Source organism: Bemisia tabaci, chromosome 2, assembly GCF_918797505.1.
Source record: "Bemisia tabaci chromosome 2, PGI_BMITA_v3".
Lineage (NCBI taxonomy): Eukaryota > Metazoa > Arthropoda > Insecta > Hemiptera > Aleyrodidae > Bemisia > Bemisia tabaci.
In genome coordinates, this window is record NC_092794.1 from 75,918,334 (window position 1) to 75,933,596 (window position 15,263).

Sequence of the window (15,263 nt, forward strand, 5' to 3'; positions counted from 1 at the left end):
CCGTCATTTAGAAATTTGTCGGAATTTCATATATTCAATGAAAGATTCGTTCTTCTCGCACCAAAATACCCCCGGATACCAAGTGTCATGCAAATCCAACGATAAGCAGCCTAAATATCCACTTCTCGCTCTAGGCCGCCAATTTGGAAAAGACTGAATTTTCTAGATGACAAATGCCAGAATCGTTTTTTTAGTCTCGAAAAACCCTGGAATTCCGAGATTCACGCCAATCCGTCAATAAACAACGGAGATGTCAGATTTCCGCTATTTTGAACATTGCCCGGCCGCCATTTTGTCAAAAGTCAACATTTTGACCTGCGGTTTGCGCCAAAAATTTTCTTTTTATATCATCTTTTGAATGAGGTATCACAAAGGAGGGGGGGAAGGGGTTGCCATTTGAAGAAAAAAAAATAGCTAGCCGCTGCCCCCCTTATAGGAGGGAACCAAAAAGTTGATACTTCAGACCAAGGAACATAACCAAAGTTTCAAACTTTTATCTCAATTTGGAAAAAATGGCAGGGGTGGTCAGTGACTTTTGGATAACCCTGTATGTTTAGTGATGCTATAAATCTTAACCTGTCTGGTGGTCTTTTGGTTGAATTTTAGGATTCTTCGCAAAAATTTGCAAAATTTAAGGGAAAATTGAGCAAAAGTAAAAATCATGTTCATGAAAGGTTCAAGATAGAGTTATTCAGAGGTTAAATTTTGGAGAGTTTGATGGTCTCAATAAACTTTTATGAGATTCACACTTTCCATTATGGAGGGTTTTTAAGGGTACCTTCATTTCCTTTTATTTCCTCGATGGTAGCGGTTTTGAATACGAAGCACCATATGAAGGCCATACTTCATGCCAAAAACAGGCATCTCAGTGCCTCTTGAAAAAGCTCTTAGAGTTTCACAGCGAGGCGCAGAAATCAAAACTACGGCCCCAGGCAATGCTTATCTCACCTTGAAAATCCTTCAAAGATTACAAACAATTTTCTGAGTTGGTAATTCATTAAAAAGCACTGAACTAAAAAATTAAATCAATACATAACAAAAACTTACTTTTCAGTCAAAAGTTAACACCTATAGTTTACTTCCAGTGAGGCAATGGCGCTGAACTTTGATGTGGGACGGCAAATTACGGGTACAGCAATTCAATGTTCGGTGACTGCATTTCATTGATTATTTGGTATTGTGAATAAACGCAAAGCCAGCAATAGTACTGAAAAAAATTGATTAAAATGATTCACAGATCTTGAAGGATAAAAGTGTTAAAGATACCGATGTTAAGAAAACTGCAATGTAAGAACTGTAGAGGGGTTGCCCTCTTATTTCGAGAGGATTTCTCATTATGATTCCTCCATTCAATGAAAGAGAGGACCTGTCATTCTCTCATTGATAGTACTGCGTGCCCACTACGGTGCCGTTGATTGGGTAGGTCTAAAATTTTAAGACAGTAATCTTCAATTAGTTCCATTTCATGCTGAGACATACAAAACAATTTCAGTCAAAAATTTGAATATTTAGCGTTCAAGTAATGAGAAGTAGAAAAACTGTTAAGGCAGGAACCAATATGAAGAATTTCCGACACTTATACTTATTACACACAGATAATTACACTTATAGTTTCCACCTTGATCGTCAGATGCCGATGATGGAACTAATGAACCGTGCATTTTATTCTGTGGCTGTGCAAAGTTCCTTTCTCATTTAAATTGTTAGAGAGAAGACTGATCATTGTTAACCCGCAATTTGGGTACAAAGTATATAATGCATTGCACCCAGCCAGGGTACAAAGTATATAATGCATTGCGCCCAGCCAACAAACACAGAGGTGGGTCATCCATTATTATTAAAGAAAATTTTAAATATAATCTGATAAAATTGATTGAGACTCCAGCTTTTCAAGCTGTAGTAATAAGCATTCAGGCAGATATAGGCAATTTTAATGTTGCCTCACTCTATACCCCACCTGGTAATGTCCTATCAACGGAAGATTATATCGGTTTTTTGGAAGAACTGGGTCCCACGTATCTTGTGGGTGGAGACTGGAATGCAAAGAGTCCCAGATGGGGATCCAGGATTACAAATCCTAAAGGGGAATCTTTACTTGAAGCAGTAAATAAAACAGGAGGAAATTTTATCACCCCAGGAAAGCCGACAAATTACCCTCATGTCCCGGGCCACAAGCCAGATTTAATTGACTTCTTTATTTATCAAAATTTAAACATAGTCGATAGAACCTCATGTGATACTATCCCCATGAAAGTCTTACAAGGTCATGTAAAAATTTTATTAACTATATTTAGTAATCCTGTTTTAGATGAGAAACCTCCCAATATTTGTTCTAAACAGATAAATTGGGAACAATTTTCGCTCAGATTTGGAAAAATTAATAGTCAACAACATTCCAGTTGCCACCCCTGCGGATATTGACAGGGAGGCGGAATTGTTGGTGGAACAAATTCAACAATGTGCGAAAGCTAACAACCCAGTGGCTACAAATAATTCAAGACCATATGCTATCCCCAAGGATCTTCTGAAACTAATTCGTTCTAAAAGAAAAGCAAACCGCATTTCTGTCTCTTCCTCAAATCCAGAGGATAAAGCACATTTTAATCGACTAAACAAAATAGTCAAAAAACGAATAAATGAATTTCTAAATTACAAATTTGAAAATTTCGTAAAATCACTTTCACCACATGCTGACAAAAATTACTCTCTTTGGGCAGCTACAAAGTACTTAAAAAGACCCAAGCAACTTAAATTTCCTATTAAAAAAGCAGATAACACCTGGGCTGAAACAGACTTAGAAAAAGCAGAACGGCTAGCGGATCATTTCGAAATGGCTTTCCAGCCACACAACGATATTGCCGCACCCTCCTCAGATTCAGAAAATGAGAGTTCCACTGACAATCCCGACTCCGAACCGCACAGTCGGAGAGAGGTGTCCTCATTAAAAACTCGAAAATCAAGGAACATACCACCAGTAAAAATCAAAACAATTTCTCCATCTGAGATAACTAAAGAAATTAAAGGTAAAATTAAAGCCAAAAAAGCTCCTGGCTATGACAAAATTTCAGGTCTTATTTTGAAAAACCTGCCAAACAAAGCAATTATGAAATTAACAGCTATTTTTAATGCAGTCATTCGTTGCAAATATATCCCCAAGCAATGGAAAATGGCAGAAATTTTCACTCTTCTAAAGCCAGATAAATCACCAGCAGAAGCTGCTTCTTATAGACCAATTTCCTTACTGCCGGTCATAGGAAAATTATTTGAAAAACTTTATATAAAACGTTTAAATGAAATTGTAAAGCAAAATAACTTAATCATTGATGCGCAATTTGGCTTTAGGGCTCAACATTCAACAGTAGATCAATTACACAGAGTCACTAAATTTATCGAAGATGCTTTGGAAAAGGGCGAATACTGCGTGGCTGTTTTCCTTGATGTAGCACAAGCGTTCGATCGAGTCTGGCATGAGAGGCTCGTCGATAAACTTTTCACCATGCTCCCATGTAACCATGTGGAGCTCCTATCGTCCTTTCTTACTGGAAGACAGTTCAGAGTCAGATATGAAAATTCAACATCAGGTTTCAGACAAATACGAGCGGGGGTTCCACAGGGCTCCTGTCTGTCCCCTCTTCTCTACTCTCTCTTCACCACAGACATCCCACAGTCTGGGAGGAGGAGGAAACTGGGAGTTTATGCCGACGATACTCTCGTGCTAGCCTCGTCTAAAAGCTATAGAGAGGCACGTCATACAGCTCAGCAACACTTGAATAAAATAAATAAATGGACAATGAGAGATAAAACAAAATTAAATGCCTCAAAATCAGTTGAAGTAATTTGTACTAATCGTCCATATATTCACATCCCGCTTTCTTTAGGAGAAGATAAAATTCCACACGACTCTGTCGCCAAATATCTTGGACTTCACCTGGATTCCAGGCTCAAGTGGGGCAACCATATTAAAAAAAAAGTAGCACAATTGCGACTGAAATTTTCCAATATGCAGTGGCTCATCGGACGTAAGTCACGGTTATCTCTAAATATCAAGTTGCTCCTCTACAAATCAATGTTGAGGCCTGTTTGGAGTTACGGTTGCCAATTGTGGGGTTGCGCAGCCAAGTCAAATTTAGATAAAATAGAAATCATGCAAATGAAGATCCTGAGAAGTATTACTAAAGCAAGATGATACGAGAGGAATGTAGATATTCGCACGGACCTCAACATTGATTCAGTGGAGGACTACATCACCAAGATGTACACTGCAGACGAATTTCGTCTACACCGGCACCCCAACCCTGAGGCTCTTGAGCTCTTGGAATGGGACCGATGTGGTCGAAGATTAAGACGTCGCAAGCCCTATGAGCTTGGAATCCACGGCTTCTCAAAATTTCCTTAATTAGTTAAACCACACGTGCCTCCCTACGCTCTTAAGACGTAATCGGAGGTTTTTTGGGCTTTGACCGAGTCCGGTCGCCCAATTCTACACAGATAAATTAATAAGGCCTTTTTACTTTGAAGTAAATCTGTCTTCAATCTTTCTCCTTAATATTATAAAGGTAGTACTTTTTATAAAATGTATCTAGAATTAGTTTAATATTATTTAGACAATTAAGACAAGCTTTTAAAAGACTTATATGAAGTCTAAAAGTGTTTATTGTACAAAATTTCTATTGTGCAAATAAAAAAAAAAAAAAAAAAAAACCCGCAATTTAGTATGATTTTTCAAGAAAAAACCGGGTACAGAAATTTCGAAATAGCAGAAGGGAAGTACATGTATTCGTAGTTTCGTAGTTAAGGAACTCTACATTGAAGAATTTTATCACCAAAACTCCTGCACTTATCCGACTGATTGCGTGTTTCACACTCTCCCAATCATACGAGTAGGGAGATATGCAAAACTCCTCACAGGGCGCATGATGTGCCTTCACTCATCATGATAGTTACCTAAGAGTGACCTCTTAACATTATATGTGAACATCACAGACTCCACTTGATCATTGCCTTGCGCTGTGGTAGAAATACGTCCTACTGCTGTTACAAAATTTCAGACTAACCCCGAGTAGGCAGCTCCCAACCCTACTTACATATCATTTATTGAATCCTCACATATTGAGCAATACCTGAGAAAAAACCGTGACTCCGTTATAGAAGATATAAGGAAAAAATTCAATAATAACCATCAGCAGATTAGGTGGTTGATGTAATAATGCATCTAAAAAGTAATTTTGAGACAATCTCTCACTTAAGATGGCTAGGATCTGAAACTTGGCACGTTGGCTAGAAACTTGAAAAAAAACGTACACGAAAGCATGGCATGGACCGAGTGTCTCGTATTTTTGATGTCTTTATATTTTGAAAGCACAGCCAAGTTGGAGCCTTTCTGCTATTTTTGGCCTTTACAGTAATTACCTTTTAATTATACCATTCTTAACTCCCTTAAAACTCTCTTATTTGTGAAAGAGGACTGAGACGTACCTGCGGACACAAAAGTTTATGAGCTCTGTCGCTCAGTTGCTTTAAAAACCAATATGCACTGCAACTGAAACCTTGACGATGTAAGATCGGTGCAACTATAGTGGTCGGTACCTCCTAGGCTGGTCTTATTGGTGTCAGTGATAGTTTGGGTGTAGTTAGGTGATATAGTATGGGTTTTCATGACCTCTCGGGCTTGGTAGCAGAAAATTCAGGCGGCTGCACTGCACTGAGGATTGATCCAACAAGGTCGAAACGCGTCTGCAGTTGCCTTCCTGAATAGACGTAACTAGTGTTGCTCCAAACAGCGTACGTCTTTGAGGGAAAATTGTGCTTGTGTGTGAGCTTTTTCCCTCTGTAATGAGCTATCAGCTATAAGCTGAACTTTTTACGCTTGGCTAATAAACTCCAACATCCCGTCTTACGACCCAAGCGTTTACTGCTATCAGTTTGTGAAAGTAACTTGCCTGGATGTTGCTACCACCACTCAGAATTACTTCAAGTGAATACAAATCATAAAAATAAATAAAAAAATGTGCAAAGAGCAATATGAGAATATCTACATTCCCAATCGATCCATTCCAGTCGCACAACTTGCGACAGCTCTTCTATCATCACCTTAATAAACTTTTCTTCGGCAACACATGATACCCTTCAAGATTCAAACATACTGTTGAAGAGAGCTGGAAATTGTCAGATAAAGAAGTACACTTATTATTAAAAAAAACAAAAAAAAAAAAAAAAGCATTACAACCAATTAAGTACAATACTATATCAGTTCTACTTACATTGTAAGCTGCCCATAACCAGTATACAGCCGCATATATTACAACTTGGATCTGGAAATGAATTTGAGAAATGGATTACAACTTGAGATAGGCTCATTTCTAGCCTGCAAAGATTATCATGAATTTCAAAGGAGTCGAATTCATTTACAACTAGTTCATGGCTTTGAATAATAAATACTGTTGAAAAGTAATATTTACTACTATGAGTACAGGAAATGGTACCTTGTTCTTCTACATGCATGAATTTTTATGTTGAAATCCAGACAGTGCTAATAATTGATGAATGATAAATTTTATCTTTTAGATGGTTCTTGGACCGGGTGTAAATTTAAGACAGAATAGAAGCAGAGTTTGGGCAGAGAGAACTGCTGATATATTGACACTTTTACCTAATAATGTTCATACGGTTCCGGCCATTTTTTAGTGTTTTTTCTCATATTGACATTGTTTTCCACTCCCTAAACCCAACATACAGGGTGAGCGAAAAGTCCCTGACCCCCCCTCTAACTTTTGAACGCATGCTTGTATCGAAACGAAATTTTGGGGATGCTCCTAGATCAATAAGAGCTACTTTTTGGCACATCCAAAATTTTGGGGGGCTCCGGCTCCCCCCCCCCCCCTGCGAGGGGCGCACACTAACTTGAAATTTTCAAATGGTAACCCCCCTCTTGTGATACATTGTTGGAAAGGTAATAAAAAAAGAAACTTTTTGGCGCAAACCGAAGGTCGCTACGACTTCTCGTTCTCGAGTTATTCTCGGTCAAAGTTCAAAATAGGCCAGTTTTCTAAAAATCGTAAGTCCGGTTCAGAAAGGTGCAGAAAGGCAAACGAGGCGGCAACATTCTCGGCATTGCATGTACTTTCAGAAAAAAATCGTCAAAAACCGTATCGTCTGCGCCTAGAGTGATTTTAGCCTCCCCCCCTCCCGCGATTAACTGTCTTTCTTGCGGGAGGGGCGGCCAGTTCACTCGAGGCGGAAGTAGGTACCTCTTTGAAGGTAACTCAGCTACCTGACGGAGCCCAGACTATTTGGGGGGAGGGAGGGCACTCCCCCCCCGCCGCGCCGCCGCACCCCCCTCCTTTCCGTGGAAGAATGATAGTTTTGTTTAGAACCGTCGAATTTGGGATTTTGATCATTCTTCCACGGACAGGAGGGGCTGCGGCGGCGGGGGGGGGAAGTGCCCCCCCCCCCCCCCCCCCCCCAAATAGGTCGTAGAAGTAGTAGGTCGTTAGAAAAGTCGTAGCGACCTTCGGTTTGCGCCAAAAAGTTTCTTTTTTTATTACCTTTCCAACAATGTATCGCAAGAGGGGGATTACCATTTGAAAATTTCAAGTTAGTGTGTGCCCCTCGCAGGGGGGGGGGGGCGCCCCCCCAAAAATTTTGGATGTGCCAAAAAGTAGCTCTTATTGATCTAGGTCCTAGATTTTGGGGATGCTCCTAGATTCTAGGAGATTTTGGGGATGCTCCTAGATTCTAGGAGCATCCCCAAAATTTCGTTTCGGTACAAGCATGCGTTCAAAAGTTAGAGGGGGGGGGGGGGACGGGGACTTTTCGCTCACCCTGTATTGTACCCTGATGACAAAGGACTGATCAGTGTTGTAAGTGGTTTTCATCATGAGCTCCCAAAATTATTATCATTTTATTAATTTTGAGAAGCAGTAAGAAAGGACATGTGAGACTATGTGATGAATGAACCTACATAGGCTGTCCAAAAAGTACCGAGACTGGTTCTATAACTCCAAAACCAAGATAGCTAGAGGCTTGATCTTGGTTTCATTTAAAAGACCAACTCAATATCTATCGATTGAGACCAAAATCAAAACTTTCGGTCAAATATTTCGAAAGTTACAACACTGTTTGTAAAAAAAAATATCTGGACCCCCTACCGTTTTTTATGACTATTTTCTCTTGCCGGGAACACTCTCCATATTATTAATGATCAGTGCACGGTTGTTTTGCAACTAATCATGGCAAAATCTAATTGATCTGGAAACACTGTCAAGCCGTCGTCGTCCGACTACAGGTATAAGGGTTCAAAATCCGCGGGGAAAGAATGAATCGTCGGGTAGCCACCCCCAAAAAACCCGGGAAATTTTCGGCAGTTGATGACAGTTCACAGTGCGTGCGTGGTCTACGTTGTAGATAGTGAGTGATTTTGTTTCTGTGTTCGAAATTTTAGATATCATCATGGAAAGAAATAAAGCAGTGGTATCAAAAATTTCGAACACAGAAACAAAATCACTCACTATCTGCAGCGTAGACCACGCACGCACTGTGAACTGTCATCAACTGCCGAAAATTTCCCGGGTTTTTTGGGGGTGGCTACCCGACGATTCATTCTTTCCCCGCGGATTTCGAACCCTTATACCCGTAGTCGGACGACGACGGCTTGACAGTGTTTCCAGATCAATTAGATTTTGCCATGATTAGTTGCAAAACAACCGTGCACTGATCATTAATAATGTGGAGAGTGTTCCCGGCAAGAGAAAATAGTCATAAAAAACGGTAGGGGGTCCAGATATTTTTTTTACAAACAGTGTTGTAACTTTTGAAATATTTGACCGAAAGTTTTGATTTTGGTTTCAATCGATAGATATTGAGTTGGTCTTTCAAATGAGACCAAGATCAAGCCTCTAGCTATCTTGGTTTTGGAGTTATAGAACCAGTCTCGGTACTTTTGGACAGCCTATGTATTATAATACATGGTGGCAGAATGGTGAAGGGAGTAATGAGGTTAAAGGGAGTAAAATTGAGTAAAAATAATGTTGAAGAGGATTATAATGGACACGCACATAAATATAATAACCGTACAGGAGCCAGATCGACCACAAAAGTTGAAATATGATAACCAAAGCCATTCCGCCTAACCAAGGTAACATGAGACCTCTGAGATTTTTATGGATCCCCATTACAAGAAGAACAGCAGAAAAAATCATCAGTATGAGGAAAAGAACAGCTGTCAAACCATAAAAAATTAGAGCTGAAACAGTATTTGAAAGCAAATTAGTAAGAATGAAGAATATTTACAAAAACACAAAAAAATTAGGATTTCAAGATTGAAAATTCAAACTGAAGAAACATTGACATTGAAGAAAAAAAATAAATTGATTTAAATTTCCGTTGGGGGAAATAAAATTAGCAAATCATTGAGAATGGGAATTTGTGAGCGTTCAGAATATTCTTTCCTTTCACATTATATTCATTCTAGAAGGACTTTGACTTAGGACTTGACTAGAACTTAGCACACGGTAACCAACCATTTTTCTGCCCTGCCCTTTTGCTGTCGAGGGATACTGCATGCAAAGTAATTGTTTGAACCTTCAGAAACTGCATACTGCTCTTCGACATTGGATTTAGTCCCACCAGGCTTTGGCAAAGTAGCAAGAAATGAAATAGTGCACTTCATGTTCGCGTGTGGTCCGGGATCAGGAGGCAGGGTACGGCCATTCTATACTTATGGTTTGCCTATAAAGTATGCCCATAACATTAAGTAACCAGGTGCAATAAACCTCCTTCCTTTTGAATATAAAGAGTGTAAACGGCGCGATCTTTGGGCCGTGGGACCTTGTCATTTTGGTGATAAAGATGAAATTTGGCATTTAAAAAAAGGTTGTTAAAGTTTAATTTTAGTAAAGGAACTACTATTATTTCAATAAAAAAAGTAGAAACATATGCAGTGTCAAACTCGCCCTTCTCTCGGTTACACGGGCTAAGACCCCTTGAGCGATACATATCTTATGAATAGCCCCTTATTTCTGACCTATGTCAGTGATTTATTTGAGATAACTTTGCTTTCTGTTACTTTCATTCGGTTTCTTCTTTCCCGTTCTCACCACTGTGGCCGAGTTATTTCTTTTCGTAGAGATTATTTGTTGTTAGAGGATATTTGTTATCTATGAAAGGGTGTAAACAAACAAATTACTAGAAGCGGTAGCGACCTTGTCAAGCATATAGAGATCTCCGACCGAAAATGAGAGCTGCTACAGTATCTTACACGAACCTGTTCAACTTTTGTGTTATTTTGAGATATCTCCGCGAAAACTTAACGAAACTCGCACTTAACTCGCACTAACGAAACGCACGCACTTGAAAAATCTTGACCTCAAATGATATTGGACATTTAGAGGTTTGAAACGCCAAACAGAGTGAGAGCTACTTTTCTTTTCTCCTTTTGTAATTTTCGAGAGATTACTATTTTTCCCTCTCTTCATTTTTCAAATTTTTTTTAGATAGGTACACACTAATTTTGTGACAAGATGTCATAGGCATGATGGGACTTTTACCCTTTATGGGGTTTTTGGTGGTTTAAATACTTACAGTCACGGACATCAGCTTCAAAATATGGTGAGAAGAGCTGAGATGAATCACCTCTCAGTATCATGTACACTGTCAGAGTTATCAAAACAAGTGATGTAGCCTGCAAAAGAAAATACCCACATGATAGGGTAAGTGGAGAACAACACCCTCCTATCTGCTAGTGGTGCTCATAGTGCACTCCATGTCCACAAGTGGTCCGCAGTCATGAGGCAGAGCATCATCATTCTATGCCTTGGAACCTGTAGCTTTGAAGGGTTTCTATAGCTTTGTAACTTTGAGGATGCTGATTACAGTTTTCTTTATATACAGGGTGTACCAAAAGTCCGTCCCACCCCTGCTAACTTTTGAACGAATTGAGCTAGGGTAATGAAACTTTGGAAATGTTCCTATCTCAAAGGGGACCATCTTTTGGGGGGGTCAAAATTTTGGTCCCCCCTCAGGGGGGGCGCGGGGGGCCCCCAACTTTTTTTTTTTCAAATGGCAACCCCTATCTTGTGATACCTCATTCGAAAGAGCATAACAAACTAAGAATTTTGGCGCAAACCGCAGATCAATATCTTAATTTTTGACCGAGTTACGATAGGTCAAAGGTCAAATTTGACCTATTTTCAAAAAATCATAACTCCGGTTCAAATTATCGTAAAGAAAAAAATAAAACGGGAAAATTTACCAAATTGTGTCCGCTTTTAAGTAAAAATTGCAGAAATCACTTCGTTTTAATTTTAAGGGGGGGCTCGGACCCCCAAATACGTCAATTCAAAGGTCATTCAATTTTCCCGCGAAATAAGCCAATTTCCCCTAGATTTGCCTCCACATTATCTCAGTAAGGTCAAAATCAGTTCAACATTACGTTGGCAAGTCCCCAAATTTCGGGAAAAGTTAAAAAAAAACGAAATTTAAGGTGATTAAATTTGACCGTTTAAATTTCGTTTTTTTTAACTTTTCCCGAAATTTGGGGACTTGCCAACGTAATGTTGAACTGATTTTGACCTTACTGAGATAATGTGGAGGCAAATCTAGGGGAAATTGGCTTATTTCGCGGGAAAATTGAATGACCTTTGAATTGACGTATTTGGGGGTCCGAGCCCCCCCTTAAAATTAAAACGAAGTGATTTCTGCAATTTTTACTTAAAAGCGGACACAATTTGGTAAATTTTCCCGTTTTATTTTTTCTTTACGATAATTTGAACCGGAGTTATGATTTTTTGAAAATAGGTCAAATTTGACCTTTGACCTATCATAACTCGGTCAAAAATTAAGATATTGATCTGCGGTTTGCGCCAAAATTCTTAGTTTTTTATGCTCTTTCGAATGAGGTATCACAAGATAGGGGTTGCCATTTGAAAAAAAAAAGTTGGGGGCCCCCCGCGCCCCCCCTGAGGGGGACCAAAATTTTGACCCCCCCAAAAGATGGTTCCCTTTGAGATAGGAACATTTCCAAAGTTTCATTACTCTAGCTCAATTCGTTCAAAAGTTAGCAGGGGTGGGACGGACTTTTGGTACACCCTGTATGGTGTTCTAAGGTTGAAGGTAAATATTTCATGGCTCAATTTATAAGGGAAGAGAAGGACCGCCCCATGGTATAAAATTTTAGCCAAAAGCACCTCCCATACACGCATTGATCCTGAAGATTTACGAAAAATCTTGTACATTATCTTCAACTTTGTCCTTAGTTTTTGGCTTTCCCTAACCGTCAACCTCTATAAAGTTGAGATCCAACAGTACCTTCTTAGCCTAAAGTTTTCATATTTGCAAAGAGAATAACAATCCAACTCTTTTGCGAAAGGGGGGATTAGGGGTTTCCATCAATGTTTGGGAGCAATACGATCAAAACTATAGTGGACTTGATTTAATCAGAAACACTAATAATGCCATTCAAAATACAAATAAAATACAACTTTCACATTCGAATTACATGTTTTTCCGGCCCTGAACTGAAAATTAGATACAAAATACCTACATGAGATTGATTTCTCATTGTTCAAGGAAAAGCAAAATTGTAGGCAAAATTGGAAATAAAGAGAGTGATTTTTCAAAAATTTGAAGGATAATTCTGAGGACAAGCAGTTTTGAAAAATACTTTGTACCACAAAAAAGCCCTTTTATAACCCGCAGAGTCGAACCATGATTATTGCTGCTAACCCTGGGACATCCCGTAAGGTAAAACTGTAAAATCAGATACAGTGCTCGATTAAATAAGGTGTGGTTGCAACTCAAAGAGGGACAGCCCGCATAAATATCATAACTCTATAGAAGAAAAAAATCGCACAAAAAATCATGTGCTGGGACTTTAAAACCGAAAGTCTGACAATCCATTAGTCAGCAAAAACAATTAACACCAAACTGCGATAGTTTGTAAAACACTTTTTCAAGTTTCCTGCGTCTGCAAGCAGTTACTCTCAGTCACCGCCGAAAAAAGGATGTATACTAAATTTTCTTTGCTGTCAGGAGTTGGAGATGACAGATAATGAGATGAATTTTGAATAATTAAACATGAAACTGCTTTGAGCTGCTGTTAAAAAATCATGTCTCAGTTTACTTACTACGGTGTAACCAGCAACTGCTACGCTTCCACTTTTTACATTAGAGTGAACAATGCAAGGAGTCCAAAATGATCGGAGCAAAACCATGATTCCGAAACTCTGAAAAATGAATGAATTATATTTAACGTCATGGGCAAAAACGATAACAGAAGAGAGAACTGGACGGATCTGGGGAAGGGGGGCAAATGCCCACTACAACACCCTAGGATAACAGTAATACGGGGCGAAACTCCACCACGGGAATTTGGTGAGTTCCCGAGCTCAAATGGTAACTGGCTGACCTGGTCTTTGAGGCGTAGGGATGATGAGAGAGTATCCAAAACAATAACACCGGTATTCGAGGGATGCCACTCCGATTTTATAATTAGATATACAACATTCAACACTCGGACACTAAAGTTACACAAAGATAAGATATTAGAGATTTGGGCCCGTGGCTCCAACAACTAAACTGATTCATAACAACAACAAAGGGGGGGTGGGAGAAGAAGGGGGCGAATGACTCCGACACTTCAGGTACGAGTTTTCTAAAAGCGACCAGGGGACTCAGGGGTGCCAATGACTACCGGTGAGTTATCTTGGAACGCACTCGAGAGAAACTGGAGGTCCGTGCTTTTCCGGCCGCTTCCCTGGGCCCCAGGGAAGCGGCCAGAGGCGTTCTTCCCCACGGGCCTGAAGGCCTTGTCTCCTCGGGTCGTTTCACGAGATTTGTCCCAGGGAAAAATCCCACTTACGAAGTTTGGAAAAATATTGAGTTAATCAATATTTTTCCCAGGACCAAGTATGGTCCTTTTACCCTTAGGACCCACTGAGAGAAGAAGAAGAAGAATGTAAACGAATTGTGCGATATTTGTTGATTACTCCATTGTTCATGTTTGTTTACTTAAAATAATGTGGTCTAATTAGCAATTGTGTGCAATATTATTTAATTCCGGCAAAATACTCGACTTTAAACTAAGTTATCTTCCCGCCAAAACTAGTCGCAGACCATATGAGCCTCGTCCCGTGGAGATGGTAACTGGGAAAAATCCCAGAAGTTTCATTCCTGCGATTCGAACTTGGGACAAATCCCATGAAAACGTCCCTCGGAGACAAGGCCGAAGAAGATGTTAACATGATGTCAGCTATTCAACGTCTCGGCGATATGACACCACTAGGCTCATCTACGCCCGGCTGGACCTCGCTGCCGCTCCAAGCCAAGGTAGATTTACACAGGTATGGGCAGAACTTAACAACTGGCCTCTGATTGGCTCTCCAGCGGCCCCTTAACGTCAGCCATTTTGAATGTTTTGATTTATTATGTTCGGTTTATCGTTTGTCAAAATTGTGTGGATTTTTGGCACAATTTTGATAATGCGATATTAATTTCAACGTTTAAAACGCACAACGTTTGAATGTTAATTTGATTGTAATTAATTAAAAACGGGCCCCTTAACCTACGTCACGTACTCACGTAGTCATGTTGACACCGTACTGAGGCACACGGGAACTTTTCCAAACTCCATCCATACCTGGTGTAAATCCTAAAACCTTCGCACCAAGAAGCTCAGAAGCTAGAGTATCCTGTATAGGGAGAGTATGGAACAAGATCGGTATTCGAATGGCGGGCATAAGGGCCCAAAAGTGCAGCCAACCCTTCTAAACCCAATCTTCTAACACACAAAATTTCACTGCCAGCTTTAACAGATTTTCAATACTAAACCGAGACGTGGGGCTAAGAATGAACATAAAAGAATCGTTCTTGCCGCAAATATGAGGAAAATTTATTGCAAAAAATAAGCCAAATACATGCTCTTTCCAAAACAATCGGTTCGTAACCATTGTATATTGTAAATCGCCTCTTGGACATTCGAAATTCATAAGTTGGGCATGCCTTTTTTGTGGGGCCCAAACTTTGATTCGCGGAGGCATTGGTGAAGGCCTGATGGACGTTCGCGGAGTTTTCAGATCTGTCCCCACTCACCCTATAACAGGTACTCTGTAAGAAGCACAACCTGGACCTGTCACTGGTCCCTAGTGCGAAATTTTAGTGACCTCCTGTAATAGAGCGTCAGCCAGGGTCCAGTCTGTGTCCCGTGGGCAAACCAGATCCCCGAAACGTCATTGAATAGAGCCGAAACACCGGCAGAGAAAAGCGACCAG

General features: G+C 39.9%; 2 protein-coding genes across 6 annotated transcripts in view; both read right to left on the bottom strand.

Annotated features, from left to right (window-relative positions):
* Positions 1-13,533, bottom strand: part of LOC109038264 (uncharacterized) — a 56,739-nt gene extending 43,206 nt beyond the window's left edge. For 3 of the 4 annotated variants that reach the window (XM_072296310.1, XM_072296309.1, XM_072296311.1), the window contains exons 1-6: positions 13,403-13,533; positions 13,122-13,220; positions 10,579-10,678; positions 9,054-9,241; positions 6,261-6,311; positions 1,048-1,207 (exon numbers count right to left, since the gene is read on the bottom strand). In XM_072296310.1, the coding sequence (XP_072152411.1) occupies positions 1,124-1,207; positions 6,261-6,311; positions 9,054-9,241; positions 10,579-10,678; positions 13,122-13,208 (510 nt within the window). In that variant the 5' untranslated portion in view covers positions 13,209-13,220; positions 13,403-13,533 and the 3' untranslated portion in view covers positions 1,048-1,123. The remainder of the gene's footprint in view (positions 1-1,047; positions 1,208-6,260; positions 6,312-9,053; positions 9,242-10,578; positions 10,679-13,121; positions 13,221-13,402) is intronic. The other variant, XM_019053284.2, reaches the window with a different exon arrangement.
* The window catches only part of b6 (pentraxin-related protein b6), a 270,110-nt gene that overhangs the window by 4,042 nt on the left and 250,805 nt on the right, over positions 1-15,263 (bottom strand). The window lies entirely within an intron of this gene.